This window comes from Melozone crissalis, unplaced genomic scaffold, assembly GCF_028551555.1.
Source record: "Melozone crissalis strain CALT ecotype California unplaced genomic scaffold, PUWL_Pcris_2 ptg000057l_1, whole genome shotgun sequence".
Classification (NCBI taxonomy): domain Eukaryota; kingdom Metazoa; phylum Chordata; class Aves; order Passeriformes; family Passerellidae; genus Melozone; species Melozone crissalis.
The window spans coordinates 9158191-9179458 of NW_026535835.1; the positions used below are offsets into that span (position 1 = coordinate 9158191).

General features: G+C 54.9%; 5 protein-coding genes across 7 annotated transcripts in view; 3 read left to right on the plus strand and 2 right to left on the minus strand.

Moving 5' to 3' along the window:
- Nucleotides 1-921: 921 nt before the first annotated feature.
- On the minus strand, nucleotides 922-3308 carry MRM3 (mitochondrial rRNA methyltransferase 3). The gene is made up of 4 exons (XM_054287514.1): nucleotides 3073-3308; nucleotides 2144-2388; nucleotides 1703-1870; nucleotides 922-1549 (listed from the first exon to the last, which is right to left on the minus strand). Exons 1-4 carry the CDS (start codon nucleotides 3306-3308, stop codon nucleotides 1017-1019), a joined length of 1182 nt encoding a protein of 393 aa, XP_054143489.1. The 3' UTR covers nucleotides 922-1016.
- A 46-nt stretch (nucleotides 3309-3354) lies between these two features.
- Nucleotides 3355-8124, plus strand: GLOD4 (glyoxalase domain containing 4). Of its 2 annotated transcripts, XM_054287171.1 has the most exons (9): nucleotides 3355-3463; nucleotides 3950-3999; nucleotides 4589-4709; nucleotides 5114-5258; nucleotides 5459-5595; nucleotides 5927-6013; nucleotides 6121-6234; nucleotides 6315-6401; nucleotides 7249-8124. In XM_054287171.1, exons 1-9 carry the CDS (start codon nucleotides 3374-3376, stop codon nucleotides 7312-7314), a joined length of 897 nt encoding a protein of 298 aa, XP_054143146.1. In that variant the 5' UTR covers nucleotides 3355-3373; the 3' UTR covers nucleotides 7315-8124. The 2 variants fall into 2 exon arrangements, with proteins under 2 accessions (XP_054143146.1, XP_054143147.1); XM_054287172.1 differs by lacking the exon at nucleotides 3950-3999 and having other exon boundaries at nucleotides 3373-3463.
- A 970-nt stretch (nucleotides 8125-9094) lies between these two features.
- On the plus strand, nucleotides 9095-12326 carry GEMIN4 (gem nuclear organelle associated protein 4). The gene has a single exon (XM_054287142.1). The coding sequence runs from the start codon at nucleotides 9095-9097 to the stop codon at nucleotides 12284-12286; it is 3192 nt and encodes a 1063-aa protein (XP_054143117.1). The 3' UTR covers nucleotides 12287-12326.
- Nucleotides 12327-14142: 1816 nt separating this feature from the next.
- Nucleotides 14143-18063, minus strand: TLCD3A (TLC domain containing 3A). Its single transcript, XM_054287321.1, has 5 exons — nucleotides 17942-18063; nucleotides 17265-17348; nucleotides 15065-15278; nucleotides 14884-14979; nucleotides 14143-14504 (listed from the first exon to the last, which is right to left on the minus strand). Exons 1-5 carry the CDS (start codon nucleotides 18061-18063, stop codon nucleotides 14235-14237), a joined length of 786 nt encoding a protein of 261 aa, XP_054143296.1. The 3' UTR covers nucleotides 14143-14234.
- Nucleotides 18064-18354: 291 nt separating this feature from the next.
- The window catches only part of VPS53 (VPS53 subunit of GARP complex), a 63686-nt gene continuing 60772 nt past the window's right edge, over nucleotides 18355-21268 (plus strand). For both annotated transcript variants that reach the window (XM_054287410.1, XM_054287411.1), the window contains exons 1-2: nucleotides 18355-18453; nucleotides 20925-21005. In XM_054287410.1, coding sequence (XP_054143385.1) covers nucleotides 18370-18453; nucleotides 20925-21005 — 165 coding nt within the window. In that variant the 5' untranslated portion in view covers nucleotides 18355-18369. The remainder of the gene's footprint in view (nucleotides 18454-20924; nucleotides 21006-21268) is intronic.

The window sequence follows — 21268 nt, forward strand, 5'->3', positions numbered from 1 at the left end:
AAAAAAACAACCCAAGCAGCACAGCCGAGCCCTTGAAAAGTGACATTGTAAAAACTGTACATGGTGATTGGAACTTTGTAATAAAACTGTTACAATGACCTCGTCCCCGAGGTGCCATTGCTGTGTCCTGCTGTCACAGAGGAAACTTGTGACAGCCTGTCCCCATGGATGGGGGGCTCCAGGGACTGTGTGTCCCTCTGGGCTCACAGCCCTGCCTGTGCTGCTTTGCTGGCACTGCTCAGGGCTCTCCAGGAGGGAGGGAGCCCTTTGGCAGCCACTGGGGCGTTCCCAGCCTGAATAGCCCGTGTTGTGCAAGCCCCTGCTTCTCCCTTTCAGCTCATTAGTCAGCCATGGCAGGATTAGGGCCTCCCCTTTTATCCTGCTGCAGCTTCCCGCCCTGCCAGGAGCTGGGAATGGCTGCCAGCTCAGCCTGCATAAACCCAGCCTGTGGTTTGCACGTTTCAGGGGTTCCCCTGTTCAGCAGTGATGAACTGACTGGGGAGCAGCTCCAGGAGCAGCCCAGCACCTCCCAGGAGTGTGGGCAGGAGGAGCTGGGACACCCCACAGCACAGCCATGGCCATGGCAGGGTTGGGAATGATTGCTGGAGCACAGGGTTTGGGTAAGCACAGGCAGGACCCATTCAGGCAGCAGCGATCTGGTCTGGTGACCCAAAACCACAGCCAGGCTGGGAAGGACACACGCTGTCAGCAGCAGCCGGGCTGGGTCTTCATGGATTTCTTGGATAAAAGAGCGGGAGCAGGGGGGAACCCGCTGAGGTGAGGCCAGGGCTGCTACCCAGCCCTTCCCTTCCCTTCCCTTCCCTTCCCTTCGCTTCCCTTCCCTTCTCTCTAGCATCACCGTGTGGCCACCACATCCACTGGGAGCCACACACTCATCCCAGCACTCTCCAGCCTTAAATACTCATTTACTACAAACCAAACAGCCCGAGCTGCTCTTTTATTAACCCTCAAGGAACCAAATGCAAGAGGTGCTCTTTCAGCACCCAAACCACAGTTCAGCCTGGCACAGGCAGCTTGTGCCTGCCATCCTCCTGCTTGTGCCTGCACAGCAGCTGCCTCCTGCCCTCGAAGAGCAGGATGCCAGCAGCAATAGCAGAGTTGAGGCTGTCCACGCCTGGCACCACGGGGATGAGCAGCCTCCTGCCCCCCGTGCTGGCTGCCAGCCCCAGTGCAGCTGGGCTCAGGCCCTGGGTCTCCCCTCCCACCACCACGGCCACTGGTGCCTTTGCCCAGTCCTCGTAGTAATGCTGCACAGCCAGCTCTGGGATTGCTGCTCCCTCTTCATCCTTGTGCTCAGGAACAGCCCTGGGGCTGGATTTCACAGGAGCTGTGGGGCTGGCAGGAGCAGAGGCAGCCCCTCTGGGCAGGAATGAGCTGCTGGGGGCATTGTTGTCGGCCACGCAGACCTGGGTGCCCGCAGGGAGGTTGGTGGGTACAGAGTCCCAGTCCAGGCTGGCGATGATGGGCACACGGAAATGAGCCCCCATTCCTGCACGGAGCACCTTTGGCTCCCACGGATCCACACAGCCTGGGAAGGAACGGGGAGAAACAGTGACAGCACAGGGATCCACACCAAGGTGGGATTCACACCACAGCCAGCCATGCCAGCCACTCCTTACAAACCCTGAGGAACATCTTCAAGCACCTCATTCCCTCCCTTACCCCCAAACTTTTCTCTTACCTTTGGTGAGCAGCACTTTCTCACAGCCTGCTCCTGCTGCAGACCTCAGAATGGTGCCCAGGTTTCCTGGGTCTCGGATGTTGTCGCAGATGAGGAGCAGGGGCAGGGAGTTGGCGAGCTGAGCTGCAGGGTAGGACATCTTGGCAGGGTCAGGCTTGGAAAAAATGCCTGAGGAAATGGAGTGTGACAGGTTTATGAGTGACCCACCCCAAGGAGAGGCCTGCTCTGAAAGAGTTGGCCCAAATCTCACTAAAGATGTGCTGGAGGAAGTGTTAGGAAAAGCACCACCTAAAGGAAGTTTGAGCAGAGTTTGTCATTTGGCAAGGAAAACTTATTTTCCAGCAGTGCTATGTCTAAGGAAAGATTATTAAAAGAGTCATTATTCTAAATATGAAAAGTTTCCCTTTGGGCAGTGTTGCAACTGTTTCAGAGGCAACTTACCGAGAAGCCCCTGAGGAGTTACGAGGTCAGACCAGGTCTTGATGTCTTCAAATTTCACCTTAACCAAGCTGGCTCGTTTTATCTCAGCCTCAGGCAGCAGCTTCAGGTGCCTCACGGTGCTGAAGAAGAGGGTCTGTGGCACAGCCCCTGCCTGCAGAGCATCCTTGATCAGCCTGTGCCCCTCCAGCAGAACCTTCCCGTGATTATCCCGAAACTTCTTTGACTTGGCGATAGTCACCACTTTTCTGTGGAGAAATCATTCAGGGAATGTGGCTGTGATGGTCACAATACCTCCAGTCTGACCTTCACCAGCCCCTCAGAGCTCCTCTGGGAGGTCACAAAGGTGATCTGAGGGATGGAGCACCTGTCCTAGGAGGAGAGGCTGGGCGAGGTGGCTCTGGGGTGACCTTAGAGCACTTTTCAGTACGGGAAAGAGAGGTGGTGAAGGACCAAGCGACAAGGGCTTGGAGTGCCAGGACAATGGGGAATGGCTTCAAACTGCCAGAGGGCAGGATTGGATGGGATATTGGGGAGAAATTCTTCCCTGTGAGGGTGGTAAGGTTGGCACAGGGTGCCCAGAGCAGCTGTGGCTGCCCCTGGATCCCTGGAAGTATCCAAGGGCAGGCTGGATGATGCTTGGAGCACCTGCTCTGTGGGAAGGTGTCCCTGCCCAGGTAAGGGATGGAACGGGACGGGCTTTGAGCTCCCTTCAACCCCAACCATTCCCCGGTACCTCCAGCCCGGCAGCGCCTGTCAGATCCCCCTTTCCTCGGTGGGCTTTGAGCTCCCTTCAACCATTCCCCGGTACCTCCCGGTACCTCCAGCCCGGCAGCGCCTTTCAGACCCCCCTCCCTCCCACGGGCAGCCCTTTCCCCCAGCCCAGCGGGGCTCCGAGGGGCAGCACGGCCGGGCCCGCTCCCCGCGCTCACCCCAGCCTGCGGTCCCCGGCCGCCGCCTTCTCATACCACAGCCCCGGCGCGGCCGCGCTGCGCTCCACGGCGGGCGGCGGAGGCGGCGGCGGAGGCTCCTCCCGGGGGCTCTGCGGCTGCAGCACCCGCACGGGGCTCCGCCGCAGCGCCCGCACCCCGCGCCGCCCGCCCGGCTCCGGCCGCGGCCCGCGGGGCCTCAGCAGCGCCCGCCACAGCGGCGGCCACGGCGCCGCCATGACACCGCCCCGTGACGTCACCGCGGCACCGCGCAGCGCCCCGTGACGTCACGGCCGCCGCCGCCATGGCCGCCCGCAGGGCGCTGCACTTCGTCTTCAAAGTGGGAGACCGGGCCCGCACGGCGCGGTTCTACCGGGAGCTGCTCGGCATGAGGGTCAGCGGCTGGGATCGCTGGGCTCGGGGAGTGGCGGCTGCGGCCGGGAACGGGCGGTTCTGCGCCCTCCGTGTGCCCGGGGCGCGGCCCTGGGGACGGGACGGGGACGGGGAACGGGGATGGGGAGAGGAACGGGGATAGGATGGGAATGGGGATGGTGACGGGGATAGGAATGGCATGGGGATAAAATGGGAATGGGGATGAGGACGGGGATGGGGATGGAATGGGAATGGGGTGGGGATAGGGTGGGAATGGGGACGGTGATGGAGACGGTGACGGGGATGGGGAAGGGATAGGGATGGGGATGGGATGAGAATGGAATAGAAATGGAATGGAATGAAATGGAATGGGATGGGGATGGGGTTGGAGCCGTTTCCTGCCCGCTCCCTCCCTCTTCCCCCGGCCTGGGGAAGGCGTTCCAGGTCGGAACGAGGGGATGGATCCCCGAGGTCCCCTCCCAACCCACACCGTGCTGTGGCTCTCCAGGTGCTGCGGCACGAGGAGTTCGAGGAGGGCTGCAAGGCCACCTGCAACGGGTGAGTGCCCCGAGCTGTTATTCACACCAAAGTAAGGGTTAGCTTATCTTTTATTCAATTTCTTTCCTTGGAACCTACAGCCCCCCACTCTGCAAGTGCGGTGCTTATATTGAACATAAATGCCACATCTGTAGATTGATACTTGTCTGAATTATTTCTCAGTTTACCAGGGATTACATCCAGTTCCCACTGATTGTTTATATAAGTGTGGCAGTATCAGGGTTCTTGAGTTAAAAATCCCTCCTGTTAGCCCCAAAGCCTTCTGTAAAAAAAAAGGAATGAAAAAAAGAAGAAAGAGGAACACATGTTATTCTGAAGTGTAAGGAATCTTACAGTTTGTTAGCCTTTCCTGCTTAGCAATAAGGAAGTGATTATGTAATTGCAGCTAATGAGCAGCCTATGCCCTTAAAGCACTGTTAATGAGGTGGAATTGCTTTTATCATATGGGCATGAATCACAGCCCAGGGTCAAATCTGCCATGATCTTACTCTAGAAATGCAACTCCCCCTTGAAACGCAAATACTTGCAGCTCTTGATGGTTCATTGCAACACTAATGACATTAAAATATGGGTAATATTTATATTGCAGCCCTTATGATGGAAAATGGAGCAAGACCATGGTGGGCTATGGACCAGAGGACAATCACTTTGTGGTGGAGCTGACTTACAATTATGGCATTGGGGAATATCGCCTGGGCAACGACTTCCTGGTGAGTTCCACTGCAAGCAGCCAACCCTTCTCATGATAAGCTCATTTACCTTAATAATTAGAAGCTCATTTGTTGTATGGGTTGTACCAGCTGGCGTTTTTTTAATGCTATTTGTCCCTTAAACACTTCAGTGCTGCTTTTGTGGTTGTTTCTGAGATGGAAGAGCAGATTTGTGCTCACTTAAACATTTCTGGAGCTCTTCCTCTGCTCTACTGTTTGCTGCCAGGTCCACCATGGAATGCTGAGCTAGGAAGGACTTGCTGCAGGAAAACACTTTCATATTTATTATTTTAATAATTTTTTGTGATTTAGTGGCTGGCAGCAGATGGAGCTCTTGTGTTTGCTGTGTGAAAAGAGGTGATGCCTCTGCATCCACCCCATGGATTGTGTTGTGTCCTCTCCAGGGCATCACTCTCGTGTCCAGCCAGGCTGTGAGCAATGCCAAGAAGATGGGCTGGCCCCTCAAAGAGGTCACCTCTGGTGTCTTTGAAACTGAAGCCCCAGGAGGATACAAGTTCTACCTGGAAGACAAGGAAAAGCTTAAGCAAGGTGAAATATTTACCCCTACTGGTGTCCAGCAGAGATTTACCAGTGGGGTATCAGAGTGTGTTTATTTTGATGGCATTTTGTAAAACAGAACACTTTTTTTATCATTTCTCTGTTAATTCTCAAGAATACCCATGACATTAACTGTGGGTTTTAACCTATAATATGTTTGTAGCTAATTTGAAATTATTGCAATCCTCAAGATCCCGTGTGGAAGGTAACCCTGGGTGTCTCAAACCTGCAGAAGTCTGTGAGCTACTGGTCTGGCTTGCTTGGGATGAAAATATATGAGAAGGATGAGGAGAAACAAAGAGTTTTGCTGGGCTATGCTGATGACCAGGTCAGTCCTTGGAAAAATCACCAATTTCCTGAGAACAGAATCTTAAAAGGGAAAAAATCCTTAATTAAAACAACTGTGCCCTTAATTAGGAGTGTTTTAATTGAAGGTGTGTTGAATTGAAGCTTTTAAAAAAAGCAGAGCTGTTTGCTTTGGCTTGGTGGGAAAGGCGTGGATGGGGGATTTTGGAATCACCAGATCCTGGAGGAAAAGCTGCAGCCTGGAGAGCAGTGAGCAGTGTCCCTGCAGGCCAGGCTGGGTTTTGTGTTTTTCCCTGCAGGCCAGGCTGTGTTTTGTGTTTTTCCCTGCAAGCCAGGCTGTTTTTCTGTTGCAGTGCAAGCTGGAGCTGAGGGCTGTAGGAGGGGCAGTGGATCACGGGACAGCGTTTGGCCGCGTCGCCTTCTCCTGTGCCAAGGACGAGGTGCCAGCCCCCCTTCCCTCAGCCCTTTCCCATTTTTAGTATTAACAGAACACACCTTGTTTATCTTCCTGGCACTGAGGTGATTTGAGTTTCTTTTCTGTTTTCAGCTGCCAGGCATTGAAGCCCTGATGGAAAAGGAGAATCAGAAGATTCTGACCCCTCTGGTCAGCTTGGACACACCTGGCAAGGCCACGGTGCAGGTGGTGATTCTGGCTGATCCTGTGAGTGAAACTGGGAACAGGGATCAAACTGGGGTTAAATTCTCCTGGCCATTGGTTATAACTGAGCTGCTTCCTTCCAGGATGGACATGAAGTTTGTTTTGTGGGAGATGAAGCATTCAGAGAGCTGTCCCAGGTGGACCCTAATGGTGACAAGCTGTTGGATGATGTAAGTGACTGCATGTTAATTTTCTTCCTGATCAGAGATACATGTAATTTTTCTCATAAAAATAATTATATTTTAAAATATTTTTATTAATTTTTTATTATTTTATATATTTATTTTTCTTTTATTATTATATTCTGTTATATATTTTAATTTTCATTTATCCATAATTGTATTTTATTATTTTTATTATATTCTAGTATATATGTATATCTTAATCTTATTTATATTTTATGTTATTTTAATTATATTAATGTATATATTTTTATTTTATTTATCTATATAATTATTATATTTTATTATTTTCATTTTCAGTTTTATTTATCTATATTTTTTATTTTACTATTATATTTTAGTATGTATTTTTATTTTTAATCTTATTTATATTTTGTTATTTTTATTATATTCCGGTATATATTTTTACTTGTATTTATTTTGAAAATTTTCACATTTTATTTTATTAGTTTTATTATATTTTCTAATAAATATCCATATTTTTATTATAAATATCCATATTTTTATTCTATGTTTCCATGTTTTTATTATTTTTATAATTTTAAAATTTATTTTAAATTTTTAGTTTTTACTCATAAAAAATTGAAATTTTCCTAGAAGCAAGTTACCCAGGCTTGGTAAGGAAAATAAATCAATTTTTAACGCTCACTTGGTGCCCTGGTTGCACTTGTCCAGCCTCACTCTTGGGGCATGATCACATTGTTTGCTGTGACACAGAACATTGGTTTTCAGTGTCAATTCTCCTTATTAATGGCTAAAAAATAATTAATCCCTCCAGAGAGGGAGGGGTAAATTATTCCTGCTGTTCTGAGCACTTCCCCCTGTCTTTGTGCAGGCCATGGCTGCAGACAAGAGTGACAAGTGGTTTGCTGAGCACAACATGAAGAAAGTTTCAGCTTAGCTGGGGAATGGCCTGGGCTGCTCCTCCGTGCCTTGGAGCCCTTCCAAGAAAATCCCAATCCTGTTCAAGAGCTGCCTTCCCAACCAGAGGGTGCTGGGATGTCCCGTGGTGGATTTTTGGGTTGATTTGAGCTGATGTCTCTGCCTTTCACATCTCCTCCTTCCCAAAATTGGGGCTGTGCAGCAAAGGAGCAGCTGAGCCCTTGCCTTCAGAACCAGGGATCATCAGTCAAGAAAACCTCACATTTCTGTGTTGTTTGAAAAGAAAGGTGAATAGATTCATTATTTTCTGCTTAATTAATTTTCTGATTAATTTGCTTCAGCTGATGTTTATTTGCAGAGTAGAGAGGAGATTTTGAGGTAGCTGTGGCTACTCCCTCTCTCAATTGGGGTGTGGGGTGCATCCCTTTATTGGGAACAAAGAAATGATCTGTGTGAACGCTCCATCCTTGTTTCATTCCAAGGTGTTTCCCCAAATTCTGGGGGGAAATTTCACTCGAGAGCCCCTGGGGTGTTTCTCACTGGGATCCTGCTGTTAATGGGGTGGTTCTCACCCCTTCTTCTGGAGATTTCCAGGAGCTGAGGCTGTGCTTTGGGGTTTGCAGCTGCACTGTCTGCTGAGGTGCCAGGGGCAGCTTGAAATAAGTTTGCAGTTAGGTTTTGGTGAGAAATTTTGGAAATAAAAGTTCAGAGTTTGTTCTGTTGGAATGAAGTCACTCTGCTGGGAATGCAGGGAGCCATTCCTGGCATTGTTTGTGCTGCCTGACTGCTCGTTTTTCTGATGAAAGAATTAAATAAAATACCTTAAATCAGGTTTGCATCACAAAACTGAAATGAATTTCATGGGGAAGATCAGGCAGTGTTGGCACTTCTGAGCTGGAGCAGGAAAAATTCCTGCTGCGGTTTTGTGTGAATTTTAAAATTAACTTTTAATGATGGTTTTGAATCCTATTGGTCAAATTAAACATGTTGATAGTGGAGCATGGCAATTAATTAATTAATTAAGCCTGATTAAATTAGTTTTAATGACTGTTTTGAATACTATTTGTCAAATTAAACATGTTGATATTGGAGCACAGAATTTATGAATGAATTAATTAAGCCCACTTCAATTTGTTTTAATGACAGTTTTGAATCCTATTCATCAAATTAAACACGTTGATATTGGAGCGTGGCAATTAATGAATGAATAATTAATTAATTTAGTGATGGTTTTGAATCCTATTGGTCAAATTAAACACATTGATACTGGAGCATGGCAATTAATTAATTAATTTAATATCGGCTTTGAATCCTATTGGTCGAATTAAACACGTTGATACTGGAGCGTGGCAATTAATGAGTGAATGAATTATGCCAAATTAAATTAATTTTAATCACAGTTTTGAATCCTATTCATCAAATGAAACACGTTGATATTGCAGCGTGGCAATTAATGAATGAATGAATTAATTAATTTAATGAATTAATTTAATGAATGAATTAATTTAACTTAATTTTAATCCTATTGGTCAAATTAAACACGTTGATATTGGAGCACAGCAATTAATGAATGAATTAATGAATTAAGCCCACTTCGATTCGTTTTAATGGCGATTTGGAATCCTATTGGTCAAATTAAACACGTTGATACGGGAACGCAGCAATTAATGAATGAATTAGTTAATTAATTAATTCAGCCCACCTCCGCTCCGCCAGGGGGCGCTGCGGGCGGGGGGGCGCGGCTTGCGGCGTGACGTCAGCGCAGCGCCGCGGTGACGTCATCTCGCGCCGCCGCCGCCATGGAGCCGGCGGAGCGCGGGGCCGCGATGGCGCCGGGCTGCCCCGGGGGCCCGTGGGCCGTGGGCGAGGAGACGGCGATCCTGCACGGCGGCTTCCTGCTGGCCGCCCGCCTGCTGCAGCCGCGGCCGCTGCGGGAGCTGCGCAAGGCGGACTGGCCCCGCGCCGGGGTGCCCATCGCGGACGCGTTGCGCGAGATCGGCGAGCGCTGCCCCTCGCCGCGGGGCCGCTGGAAGGAGGAGGCCGTGGCCATCGTGTGGGCCAAGATCCTGCTGCCCGCCCCTCCCGCGGCGCTGGAGTGGGGCTGGAAGGAGGACGGGTTCTTCTCGGTGGGCGCGATGATCCCCGATGTGAACCACACCGCGCTCTTCGAGCTGGTGAAGGCGCTGGGCGCGCCCCGGCTCTTGGTGCAGCTGCTGCTGGCGCTGCCCCCCGGCGTGTGCCGGGCACAGCTGGAGAGCTTGGTGCACTACATCTCCAGCGACACATCCCCGTCCGACGTCAGCTTCTTCCTGGACGTGTGGTGGGAGGTGCTGAAGCACAGGGAGGGACAGGAGGATGCCACGGTGGCGGCGTTCGGCGCTCTGATCCATCAGCACGGCGGGGAGCCCTCGCTGGAGGATGGGCTGCAGCCCCCCAAGAGGTTCAAGGGTGACCCCGCTGCCCCCGGGCTGCCGGAGGTGCTGCTGCAGGGGTTGAAGCAGATCCGAGGCTGCATCGCCCAGCCCCGCCTGAGGTGCCACGCCCTGGCCAACCTGGCCGAGCTGCTGTGCCTGTCCTCGGCGCTGGGGCCAGGGGACAGCCCCCTGCCCATCGCAGAGCACCTGGCCAAGCTCAGTGCCGTGGTCAGGCTCTGGAGCAGTGACCCTGACAGCCAGTACCACCCCTGTGGGCTGGGGGAGAAGGTGAGGGAGGCACAGAGGAGCATGAGCCTGCTGTGCCTGACCAGACCCTCTCGTGAGGAGCTCTTTGCTGGCTTGGACTTGCTCTGCAGCTTGTTGCAGGCCTGGGGAGAGGAGCTGCAGGACACTCTGAGGGCAGCTGAGGAGCTGAGCTTCGAGAGCTACCGGCTGCTGGAGGCTCTGACCAGCCTTGGGAAGAACCTGGATTCCCTCTCAGAGACCACAGACCTGGGAGAAGGTGAGACACATCTGGTGTCAGAGCTGGCACAGCTCACCAAGGACTTCCTGAGGGACACCAGGGCTGTCCTGGAGGATCTGGACACCAGCCTGGTGTCTTCAGTTGCCATGGCCATCATTGCACAGAGGCTGGACCGCCACCTGGACACCTGCTCTGTTTTTGCATCTGAAAAGACCTGGGCTTGTTCAAAGGCCTGGGTCGAGTGCCTGGTGGAGAACAAAGCTCTGTTCCAGACCCCTGAGCTGGTTTTGAAACTGCTGGAGACACTGGTGAGCTTTGCCACATCCCACCACGACAAGGAGGCCCAGGAGCTGCAGATGCAAGTGACCAAAGCCATCGTGGAGTGTTACACTGAGCTCTCACTGAGTGACAAGAACAAAGTGATCTCAGGTGTCCTGGCCTCCTGGGGTGGCCCAGGTGTGTCCCAGAACGTGCAGGTTGTCAGGGAGGGGTTCCAGGAGGACCTGAATGTGACTTTGAACCAGATCACAGAGAGTGTGTCTGACGAAGGCCTGGCCAGGGCCGTGGCTGCAGTGGCCAGGCTGACACTGCTGTCCCCCGAGGCCACAGTGAAGCAGGTTTGTCACCTTGCTGTGGTCAACCTTGGAGCACACCAGTTCCTTGCCCAAATCCTCTGCTCCTTCCCAGCACTGAGCTTTCAGGAGAGTCACGAGGATGCAGGCAGGCCACGCAGCCTGGTGCTGAGGTGTCTGCAGGAGGCAGTCTGGGGGAAGCTTTCCACAGCCAGGGAAGAGGAGCAGTTCCTTCAGTTCCTGGCCTTTCTCATGCAGCCAGGCTCAGCCACCCCCCTTGTGTCACCTGCAGAAGTGACCAAAGCCTTTGTCCTTCCCTGTCTGAAGTCAGACTCTGCTCAGATTGAGCTGAGCCTGCAGATCCTCAGTAAGGTTTTGGGAACACCGTCCTGCTCAGAAGAGCACTGGATCAAATCCTGCCACCCATTCCCGCTTCTCCTCAGCCTCTGCAAACTTCTGGATGGTTACACCAAGTACTGGCATCAGCCTAGGGAGCAGCTCTTCCCTTCCCTGGAGACCAAAGATCTGATTCTGAACGTCCTCTGCCAGCTCTGTGAGCTGCTGGGCCCAGAGATTTTCCCCTCCTCGGAGCTGTGGGTGCAGTCTCTGGCCTGGCTCCACAGGAAGGTGGCATCCCTGGACTGGACCGTGGGGCTCCGTCTGAAGAACCTTTATGGTGACCACTTCAAGAACGAGGTCCCAGCAACGCTGTTTGAGATCTGCAGGCTCCCTGAGGACGAGTGGACATCCCAGTCCTGGCCAGCCTACGGGCCGGGCAGCGGGCTGCTGGCGTGGATGGAGTGCTGCTGCGTGTCCCCAGCGCTCAGGGACACCATGCTGGCACTGCTCTCCGTCAACGTGGACAACCCTGAGGAGGTGAATCTCTTCAGCAAAGGCTTCCTGGTGGCTCTAATCCAGGTGCTGCCCTGGTGCAGCCAGGGGGAGTGGAAGAGGCTGGTGCCCGTGGTGGAGCAGCTGCTGCGCAGGCAGGTGCTGCACGTGCCCTACACGCTGGAGTACGTGCAGCACCTGCCCCTGCTCAACCTCCGCCCCTTCTCCTGCCACCTGCAGCTCTCCGTGCTCCTCCTCAGGGGCTTCCAGCTCCTCTGCAGCTCCAGCTGCTCCAGCTGGCTGCCCCCAGAGGCCTGGCTGCACCTGGTGCAGCTCTACTGCTCCAGCCTCACCGAGCTGCTGGCCTCCCTGCAGGCCACGGCAGGAGCCGCGGCCCAGCCCTGCGCGCAGGAGGTGTCCTTCACCTGCATCCAGCTCTTCTGCCACCTGCTGCACGTGGCTGCCATGCTGCCAGCTGCGGGCTGCGAGGAGCCCCTGCTGGTGGTGGCCCTGGAGGTGCTGTCCCAGTACGAGGCGTCCAGCAGGGCTGACCGTGCGCCGTGCGCCGCGCTGCGCAGAGCCAACGAGGGGCACTTCCTGCAGTCCGTCACCCACAGCCTGGGGCACCAGGAGCTGCGCTGCACCCTCCTGCAGAAGCTCAGCAAGCTGGGAGCACGCTCAGAGCACTGAGCTGGGCCGTGTAAGATGTGTAATAAACCCTTGTTTTTCATTTTTGAGTTTGTTCCCTCCCTGCTGTGTTCTCCCACTTAGCACTGGAAGTAGGAGTATAAAGATGGGTAGGAGGAGATGCTTTGGTTTTCCATTGGAATAACTGGGCACAGCTGTTCCTGAGCCAAGCTGCCAGTTCTGTGGCTGCAGCCTTGCCTGCTGGCTCTCTGCATTTGCACAGCAGCCTCCAGCATCGAGGAAATCGCTTCCCTCTGGCTGCTTTGCCACCAGCCCTCTCCTAGTCCCGGGAGAATTGCTGGTTTTGCCACGTGCTGCCTGAGGCTGGAAAGCAAGTTGGAGGCTGGGAATCGAGTTGGGTGAGTTCAGGACAGGCAGGAACCTTTGGAAATCCATGTGTGCTGCTTCTGCCCCGAGGTGGGGGTGCAGCAGCAACCCCACATGTAACGCCCCCACCCAGCAATGAACAGCACGTGGAAGAGCCAGCCAGTGGTGTGACTCAGAGAGGAAATCTTTATTGGTCTCCTGATAGTAAATAGGGCAGTGTTAGTGCAAACTGAGGTGCCTCATTGGCTGGGGTTTTTTTTTGGTCCTTACATAAGGCACGTTATTCGCAATGAAAACAGTGAGATACAACATCTGTAAGGAGTTGCAGGAGTTTGTAACATCAGCTGGTCTCGGTGGTTACTGTGACTGTGGAGTCTCTGCAACAACAGCCACAGGTCGGAAGAGGCCCTTTTTGTTTTTTACACTGTATCCAGAACGGCAGCTGTGGTTGGGATGAGATCCAACACCCAGAAGATCCAGGTTCCGCAGAGCTCGCCTGCTGGTTTCAGACAGAATGAAAGGCACAGAGTGGTCACAGGTCTCTGGGCATGGGGGCTGTGCCAGTGCAGTTCCCTGCCTGGAGCAGGCACAGGAGGCTGCAGGAGGAGGTGGCTGTCCTGGCTGGTGCTGGCTGCAGGGGATGAACTCAGCTGTGGTCTGATTGCACACATCCTGTGGTGCAGGGCAGGCTGGGGAGCCTGTGCCCATTTTGCTGTGACTAAAAGTGGAAATGGGCTGAGCTGGTTGAGGACCAGCTCAGCGTCCTGCTGTGGGGTTGCTGGTTCCTTCTGTGCAGCCCCAGTTGTGTCCCTGGCAGCCTCACGGGGTGGGATGGGGCTGCAGGGATGGCCTGTGCAGGTGTTTGCAGGGTGTGGCGGTGCCAGCTGCAGGGCAGGGCGTGCCAGGTGGTGTTAAATACCTGCTGAGGGGATGCAGGCCAGGTAAAAGCAGCTGTGGTTAGGGGAGGGGAAATTGCACCCCTTGCCAAGGAGGGGCTCTGCACAGTGCTCTGTGTGTTGGTGGCGAGACAAGGACTTGGCAGGCTCCTGTCCCCGTGCTGCCCTGAGACAGCAGAACCATTCTCCTGTCCTGGCATGAGCTTCTGCCCTGCTGGGAGCACAGGAGTCCCCCAGGACCGTCACAGGTTTGTAGTGAAAAGCACCCAGAAGCACCGGGTGGGTTGAGTGGAGCTTGAGCCCAGCAGCAGCAGCAGGAGGAGGTGAGGTGCAGGTGGGAGGTCGGAACAGGGCTGTAGTGTAGAGCTGAGGTCAGCAAAGGTCGGGAAGGGCTCTGCAGAGCTGTGCTGCAGCTCCAGGCCTGCCTGGGGCCGCGGCAGGTCCGGCACAGGCTCCCGTGGCCGGGGCTGGGCCCGCTCCAGCATCGCCGCGCCGGTGTCCGGTGTCAGCGCCGGGGGGGGGCTGGAACAAACCCCTCTCGTGTAACCCTCGGGCCGCAGAGCCGCATCCCAGCGGGAATGTCGCTGCTTCCAGGCCGGTTCCCCTCGGCAGGGGGACACGAGCAAAGCCCTCCCAGCCCCGGCTGTGCTGCCCCGCAGGCGCTTCCAGCGGAGCCGCCGCTCCCCGAGGGACGCTGCCCCGTGGCAGCCCCGCCGTTATCAGCTCCGTTATCTGCTCCGGTGCGCGGCAGAGCTGCGGTAGAGCCGGGCGGCCTTGCGGCAGATGAGCGTGAACCAGTAGAGCTGGGGGGCGATGAGGGACGCGTTGGCGATGTTGCAGTGCAGGGGGATGCGGAACGGCACCAGGTACGCCGGGATCCCCACCTGGCGGCCGTACGCCGCGTACATGAACGGGAACAGGAGGATGCGGCACAAGAAGAAGGTCACCAGTACGATGATCCCGTTCACCTTGTGCAGGAGCGTGTCCTGCATTTTGAGCTGGGGAGGAAGGAGGTGAATGTGGGGTGAGCAGCATCCCAAAGCTCCGGGGCACTGGGAGCATCCCGGAGGGCTGGAGGAAGGGGAGTGGGAAGGGATGAAGGAGGGCAGGGATGGGAATGAACGTGGTGCAGGAGAGGGCAGCACCAGCCCAAGGCACAGCCCCCAGCTCTGGGACGCCACTGGGCTTCCTGGTGGGAGAAAGGGAGGAAGGCAGCACTGCCAGAGAGATCTGTGCTACAGCTGTGGGGCTGCCCCTCTCTGAGACACCCCCAGCTCAGCCATGCCTGGAGAGGGGCTGATGGAGCCTGGGCCAGGGAAGGGGGATGAACTGCTGCTGGGGGCTTCCCAGCCCTGAGCCCCGTCCCTCCTGACCTACCTGCATGAGGATCTTGCCCAGTGAAACAAAAGGCGTGCTCAGCTCTGCTGTGAAGATGCAGCCCACAAAGAAGTCCCCCAGCTCTCCCCTGAAGTGCTGTAAAGAGAGGCAGCACTGAGCACAGGGCCCTGCAGACACCCAGCACGTCCAGGGGGTCCTGGACTCCTGCAGCAGCCCTTACCTGGGTGATGGGGGTGAGCACGATGAGGATGAAGAGGTGGTGGGTCACCATCAGCCTCTCCTGCAGGAGGAAGCTCCAGACGCTGGCCAGCGAGTGCTTCTTCTCCAGGATCCCCTTCTCCTGGCTCTTGTGCCAGTGGCACAGGTACATGACATAGATGTCATAGGTCATGTAGGGAACCAGCACCCAGACGTACTCCACAGCCAGCCAGTGCCTGGGGAGGAGCAGCACACACACAGAGGCATCACAACAGCTCCCAGCACTCACTCTGGGACATAGAAGAGTCTTCAGGACTGAAATGGCAGCATTTCAATGGATTTTGAAGCTGAATTTTAACTCTGTTTGGCTCAGGCTGAGCCAGAGAAAGGTGCCTGGTACGTGTGGAGGAAGGATCTCAGTGCTGACCCGCTGCTGCTGGGCTGTGCCAGGCACTGAGCTCAGCCTGGCCCAGCACAAACACAGCACTAAGGATGGATCCTGATTAGCCCCACAGCCAGGTGGTTGCTGCACGGAGACACAGCATTTTTTGGGATCCAGCACCAAGCCAACACCTTTGCACAGGTGATCTCCTCCCTAAGCCCTCAGACCCCCAGAGCTGATGCTTGGTGGCGGAAACCCCCAATCCTGGGTCTCTGCCGCCTGTCACACTGCACCAGCTGGCTGCCTAACCCAGGGAATGCTCGGGAAGCACGTGGAAAGCTCCGAGTTAACAGAGATGGCTGGCCTGGAGTTTGGAGAGCGAAGCACAAAATATCCAATATAGGCGATAAACCCCCAAGAGGCGTTTGTCAGTTGGGAAATAATTGCAGGCAGCTGCCTGTTCCCAAAGCATGTTGGAATCCTGGTTGCACAATCTGGGCAGCAGCAAGCCCTGCTCTGCAGGGACACCAGCCTCCTTAAAAAGTCCTGCATGAAATCACACTGATTAAAAAAAAAAAAAAAATAGACAAAACCACCCTTTGCTGCTGCTTGGAGAAATGTAGTTTGGGGCGCAAATCTCTTTTTTGCTCTCTTGCCATCCCAAGGAAAAAAAAATTGTTGTGGCAGTTCTGCTCCAGATGGGAAGATGTGAGGGGTGTGAAGCACGGGTGGCAAGTGATTGTGTTTGCTAAACTTGCCCAGGGCTTTGGAGGGCAATTACAGCACCAGCAATATAACGATTGTCTGCCTCTGTAAATAAACTGGCAAATTTTACTGCAACCTTTGTGATGCTTCCTGGCTCGCTGTCTTGCTGTCATCCTCCCTGCTGAGCACTGGGCTCAGTTTCCTCCAGATTCAAAGAAAATCTAGGTCTCTGCCCACAAAGTGTTTGCACAGAGCCCTTGGCCTCGAGTACACCCAGGCAGGGAGACAGCCCCGGGGGAAGGAGGGCTGCTGGCAGCACCTTCTGTCTGTGTGGCTTTGGGATCCATCATCTGCCTTATCTCTACAGCAGAAATTTTATTTCAGGACAAAAAGATAACTCGTAGATTGCCTGGGTTAAGCAGGTGTGAGGATCTGGGTAGATATCACTACCTAGAGCAAGGCAACATAATTCATATCTGTTGTGTTAAAGACAGGTGTGCTGTGGCCAAGGTGGCAGCCCTTCCTAAAATTCACCATAAAATCCGTGTGTGACAGTCAAATTCCAGCTCAGCATAATTATATTCTTCCCTCCTGCAATCTTCTCTGCTAGTCTGGATAATAGCTCTGTTTTTAAGCCTTCTGACCCAGATTACACTATCACTCCTCCTGAGAGCCACTTCTGGGCAGTTTATCTCAGAGCACAGAGGAAAAGGCTGCAGGATTTTCCTTAAGAGCAAACTCCATCCCAACTTTACCATTTCTGGACTCTTTCAGAATCCTTTTGGATACACCTCTAAAATCAGTTCTTACCAGGTCTGCTTGACTCTGTAGAATTTCAGTTTCCAGTAAGGAGGCTCCCTACCCTTTCAGAGCTTTGATATCTGTATTTTTCTCGTATACAGCCCCTTTTCCAGCCCATGTCCCAGCCCATCCTTTGAGGGCACTGTGCTGGCAGAGCACCCCCAGGCCAGAGCACGCTGCTGCTGTTTCAGGGGCTGTACAGCCAGCACATTGCCCAACCCGAGTGGGGCAAAGAGGAGCACGAAGCCGATTTTCCTCTCCCCTTTGCACAATGTACAATACAAGCCTTTGGCAGAGCACATCCCCGGCACGTCCCCAGGGGGCTCTGCCTTACCTGTCGTGCACCACGTTCTTGCAGCTGAGCATAACCGTGATCCCCGACACCGTTGCCATCGCGGCTTGGACCGTTGATACCAGCCTGAAACGGACAGGGAGGAAAGGGCTCACCCCAAAAGTGACCCCAAACGGGCCGGGGCTCGGGGCTGCCACCAGGAGAGCGGGTGGCACCGGGATGCCCGCTCCGTGCACACCCCAGCGCCTCGTCATGGCGAGGACGTGTCGGGGCGGCCGTGCCAGGGGGAACCGTGCCAGCTCCCGTCCCTTCCACCCCCGTGGGCCCGGGGAAACGCTGCCGGTTCCCCGTGGGCAGAGAGAGGGAGGGAGGGACGGACGGAGAGCTGCAGCGGAGCATCCCCGCCCCGACAGCGGTACCGCGGCGCGGGTCCGGCCGGGCAGGGATGCCGGTGCTCGGGGGATGCTCTCACTCGGGGGATGCTCTCACTCGTGGGATGCCCGTTCTCCGATGGGATGCCCACGCTCGGAGGGACGCCCGCACTCGGGGTGCTGCTCCTGCTCTCGGTCCTTGCTCCCCCCGCTCAGGCCAGCCAAGGACCGTGCCCCGGAGCGCCTCAGCACCCCCGAGTCCAGACTCACGGCCGGCGGGACTCGGTACTCGTGGCCCTCCCGGATCGCTCCCGGTCCCCATCCCGGTCCCGCCGCTGCCGCCCGTACCTGCCGCTGAGGAGGATGCGGTCCTTGAGGCTCAATGCCGGGGCGGCCCAGCGCAGCAACCGGATGCAGAGGATGAAGAGCCCCGGGAAGAAGGCGGAGGCGAGGGCCAGCGTCCGCCACATGGGGACGAGCGCGCTGTCTCCCGCCGCCGCTTGTCAACAGCCGGCCGGGCGGCGGGAGAGCCCGGCTCGGCTCGGTTCGGCTCGGCTCGGCTCGGCTCGGCTCGGCTCGGTCCGGACCAGCCCCGCCGCTCCCGCCGCCGCCGCCGGGACGCGCCCCGCTCCGCCGGGCGGAGGCTCCGCCCCCGTCCGGTTAAACCCCGCCCACTCAACGGAACCACGCCCATCCCGGCACCTCCCCGGTGCCCCGAGCCCCGCCCCCCGGCGGCCCCACCCCTCCCGCGCGCTGCCGGCGGAAGCGGCGCCGCCATGGAGGAGGACGAGCCGGAGCTGGAGGCCGGGCTGGAGGCGGCGCTGGAGCTGGCGCCCGCCGTGCAGGCCGCCATCGAGCAGGTGCGCCGGGCAGGTCCCTCCGCGCAGGGGACAGGTGCGGGCACGGCCCGGGGCCGCTCGGTGAGAGCCCGCGGCCGGCTCCGAGCCCCTCCCGCCGGCTCCGGGCCTTCCGCTGCTGGGCCCGGGGAGCCCCGCGCTGGCCGAGCCCCGTCAGCCCCTGTGGGCTCCAAGCGTGGCTCGTGGTGTTCCCGTCGCTGTTGCAGACGCGGTCTGTGTGTGCAGAGCACCCCCGTGCAGTCCGGTGCCCGTGGCTCGGCTGGAATTGGGATAATGGGAATGTCCTGGTTTGGTTTGTGGTGAAACACACGGGGTTTGCATCCAGAGGGTGCTGGCACTGCCCAGGATCCCCAGGGAATGGGAATGGGCACGGCCCCGAGGGTGCCAGGGCTCCAGGGTGGTTTGGGCACCGCTCCATGGATGCCCAGGGTGGGGTTGTTGGGGCTCTGTGCAGGGCCAGGGCTGGGCTGGATAATCCTTGTGGGTCCCCCATAACTCAGGACATTCTGTGATTCTGTGTTCCCCGAAACCCTTCGTGGCACCTTTCAGAATCCTGTGAGAACCCAGGGTCAAAACATGGCTCTTGTCCTCTTTGAGCCTGCCCTGCCCTGCCTGCAGTGACTCTTCCACCCCGAGGGCTCTTCCTGGAGCAGATCTGGGCAGCAGCAGTGTCTGCCTCACAAAGCAGCACTCAAATTTAAGTTTTTGCGCTTTCTTGAGTGTTGAGGCTTGTGGGTCGCTTTTGGTGGCCCTCCTGGAAGAGCAGGGGGTGACCTTGGGAACTGGTAAATTAAATGGCAGCTTCTAAAGGAGACCTAGAGCTTGTCCAGAGAAAGAATCCTCTGCATTTGCAGAAATGAGTTTTTGAGCAGTGGAGAACCCACCACATGCCTGGCTGAATTATTTCAACAAAGACTAAAGCTGTAGGGAAATATTCGCAATATTCACTGGGAGATGCTGAGGGTGACACCACCTGCTGCTTTCCATTTTCCTCTCTAGCACCTCTCAATAACCCTGTTGTTCCTGTCAGTGCTCCCTAACCAGTTTTGGGGCAGAAGCTGCCCATTTCTGGTTAAATGAGCAGAGCAGGCTCAGCTGCCGTGCCGGAAGCGGGGTGGGGAGCACAGGCAGGGCTGGTGCCCCACCAAAGCCAGGCCAGCACTTCTGATTAATGGGTTGTGACAGATTGCTGGGAGTGACAGCTCCTGCAGCTGCTCCAGCTGCCTGCAGCACTGATCCCTATCTGCACTCGGAGTGGGGCTCCTGAGCAGCCTTTATCTCCCATCTCACCTCTTGTTTCATCTGCTCTCAATACCTGTGGAGATTTGGGGTTTGTGGGGATTGGTTGAGTGTGAGCTGGGAGCAGGATGGGCTGGGTGTGATGCTGCAGTTTGCTCTTACCATGGGGTGATGTCAGATTCTCTTCCCTCACCACAGCCTCGTGCAGGTTTGGCAGCTGCCTGCTTCTCCTGGGCCACAGGAGTCACTGGGAAGGCTTCCCAGGAGGGCTGGTTCTTTTATCTTTTATTTAGAATTTGCTTTTATCTCACAAAATCACTGATTTCACAGTGCAAAATGTGTAAAACACTGTGTCGCATGTGCCCAGGTGTGAAGGGTTTCGGTGAGCGGGGGGATGCTGTGGGGTCAGCTCTGCTTTTGCCAGAGGTTGGCCATGATGGCTCTGTAAATGTGGGACAAATAGCAGCATCGTGGAATACTTTGGGTTGGAGGGGACCTTAAATACCATCTCCTTCCTTCCAGCATCCCAGGCTGATCCAAACCTCATCCAGACTGACCCTGAACCCTTCCAGTGATGGCACATCCACAGCTTCAGTGTGCTGGCAGAGAAGGGAAAGCACCACACTCCACTCTGTGGGGACAAAAAGCAAATCCTGGCAGTTGTGTTTGTGTTGTTTGAGCTGCTGAGGAGAGATGAGATCTGTTTGCACCACAGCTGCTCTTTCCCCTTGCCCAAATCATTCAGCAGATTGTGTTTCTCTTCTGTGAAAAGTGGCAAACCCAAGTCTCCAGAGAGCTTGTACAGCCACTCCTTAATTCATCACGTTTCTGATTCCAGGGCTGTGGAAGACAAACCCTCTGCCTGTCACCATGAGGCCTGGCAGAGCTCTTGCCTGCTGAAAAGAGCAGGGCAGAGCCTCAGTTTGTTCAACAAAAGCATCTGCATGGTTTGGGATACAGAGCTCGTGTGTCCTGGGAATTCCTGGATGGATGGCTTGTGCCAGGGCTGTGTGTGTGAGTTATCTGTGTTAATCCAGGCTGATAGCCACAGGAATTTTGGGAGGTCACAGCCCTGCAGAGCATGTGGATGCTCTGCTCCTGGCCACTTGTTAGAGAAATGCTGTGAAACACAGCTGGAAGTGGGTGCTGAGGGAATTAAAAGTTGTAGAAGCTGTGTAAAGTTACAGAAATTACTGGTGATGGTTGATTGTGTTTGTTTTCCTCCTCCTTTCCAGGTATTTCCCAGCCAAGATCCACTGGACAGAGCAGATTTCAATGCTGTGGAGTATATTAATGCTCTCTTTCCCACTGAGCAAGTAAGTGATGCTCCAAATACTCTCAGGCTTCACTTCCACACTTTTTACTATCAGATTTTACTTCCACCCTTTGCTATCAGGGTAACCTGAGGGCAAATGACCAAAGCAGTGCTTAAACCTGTACCCAAACCTTTCATTATAAACACTAGCACAGGAAATAAAGCTTTAACAATAATCACTTCCTAAAGTGATTTGCTCAATGGGTTTGCTGTCATTTTGTGGTCTCTTTCCTCCCAGAGTGCTTTCTGCAGTTAAAGTCCTGC

Bases quoted from the DNA above. Each gene is read 5' to 3' on its own strand.
- GLOD4 (XM_054287171.1), top strand. From the start codon at position 3,374: ATGGCCGCCCGCAGGGCGCTGCACTTCGTCTTCAAAGTGGGAGACCGG. The intron at 4,000-4,588 runs GTGAGTGCCCCG...TTTATATTGCAG, and splicing joins TGCAAGGCCACCTGCAACGG to CCCTTATGATGGAAAATGGA. The intron at 5,259-5,458 runs GTGAAATATTTA...GCAATCCTCAAG, and splicing joins CAAGGAAAAGCTTAAGCAAG to ATCCCGTGTGGAAGGTAACC.
- GEMIN4 (XM_054287142.1), top strand. From the start codon at position 9,095: ATGGAGCCGGCGGAGCGCGGGGCCGCGATGGCGCCGGGCTGCCCCGGG.
- MRM3 (XM_054287514.1), bottom strand. From the start codon at position 3,308: ATGGCGGCGCCGTGGCCGCCGCTGTGGCGGGCGCTGCTGAGGCCCCGC. The intron at 1,871-2,143 runs GTAAGTTGCCTC...CCATTTCCTCAG, and splicing joins AACTCCTCAGGGGCTTCTCG to GCATTTTTTCCAAGCCTGAC. The intron at 1,550-1,702 runs GTAAGAGAAAAG...GTTCCTTCCCAG, and splicing joins GAAAGTGCTGCTCACCAAAG to GCTGTGTGGATCCGTGGGAG.
- TLCD3A (XM_054287321.1), bottom strand. From the start codon at position 18,063: ATGTGGCGGACGCTGGCCCTCGCCTCCGCCTTCTTCCCGGGGCTCTTC. The intron at 14,980-15,064 runs GTAAGGGCTGCT...CTCTCTTTACAG, and splicing joins TGCTCACCCCCATCACCCAG to CACTTCAGGGGAGAGCTGGG. The intron at 14,505-14,883 runs GTAGGTCAGGAG...CTTCCTCCCCAG, and splicing joins TGGGCAAGATCCTCATGCAG to CTCAAAATGCAGGACACGCT.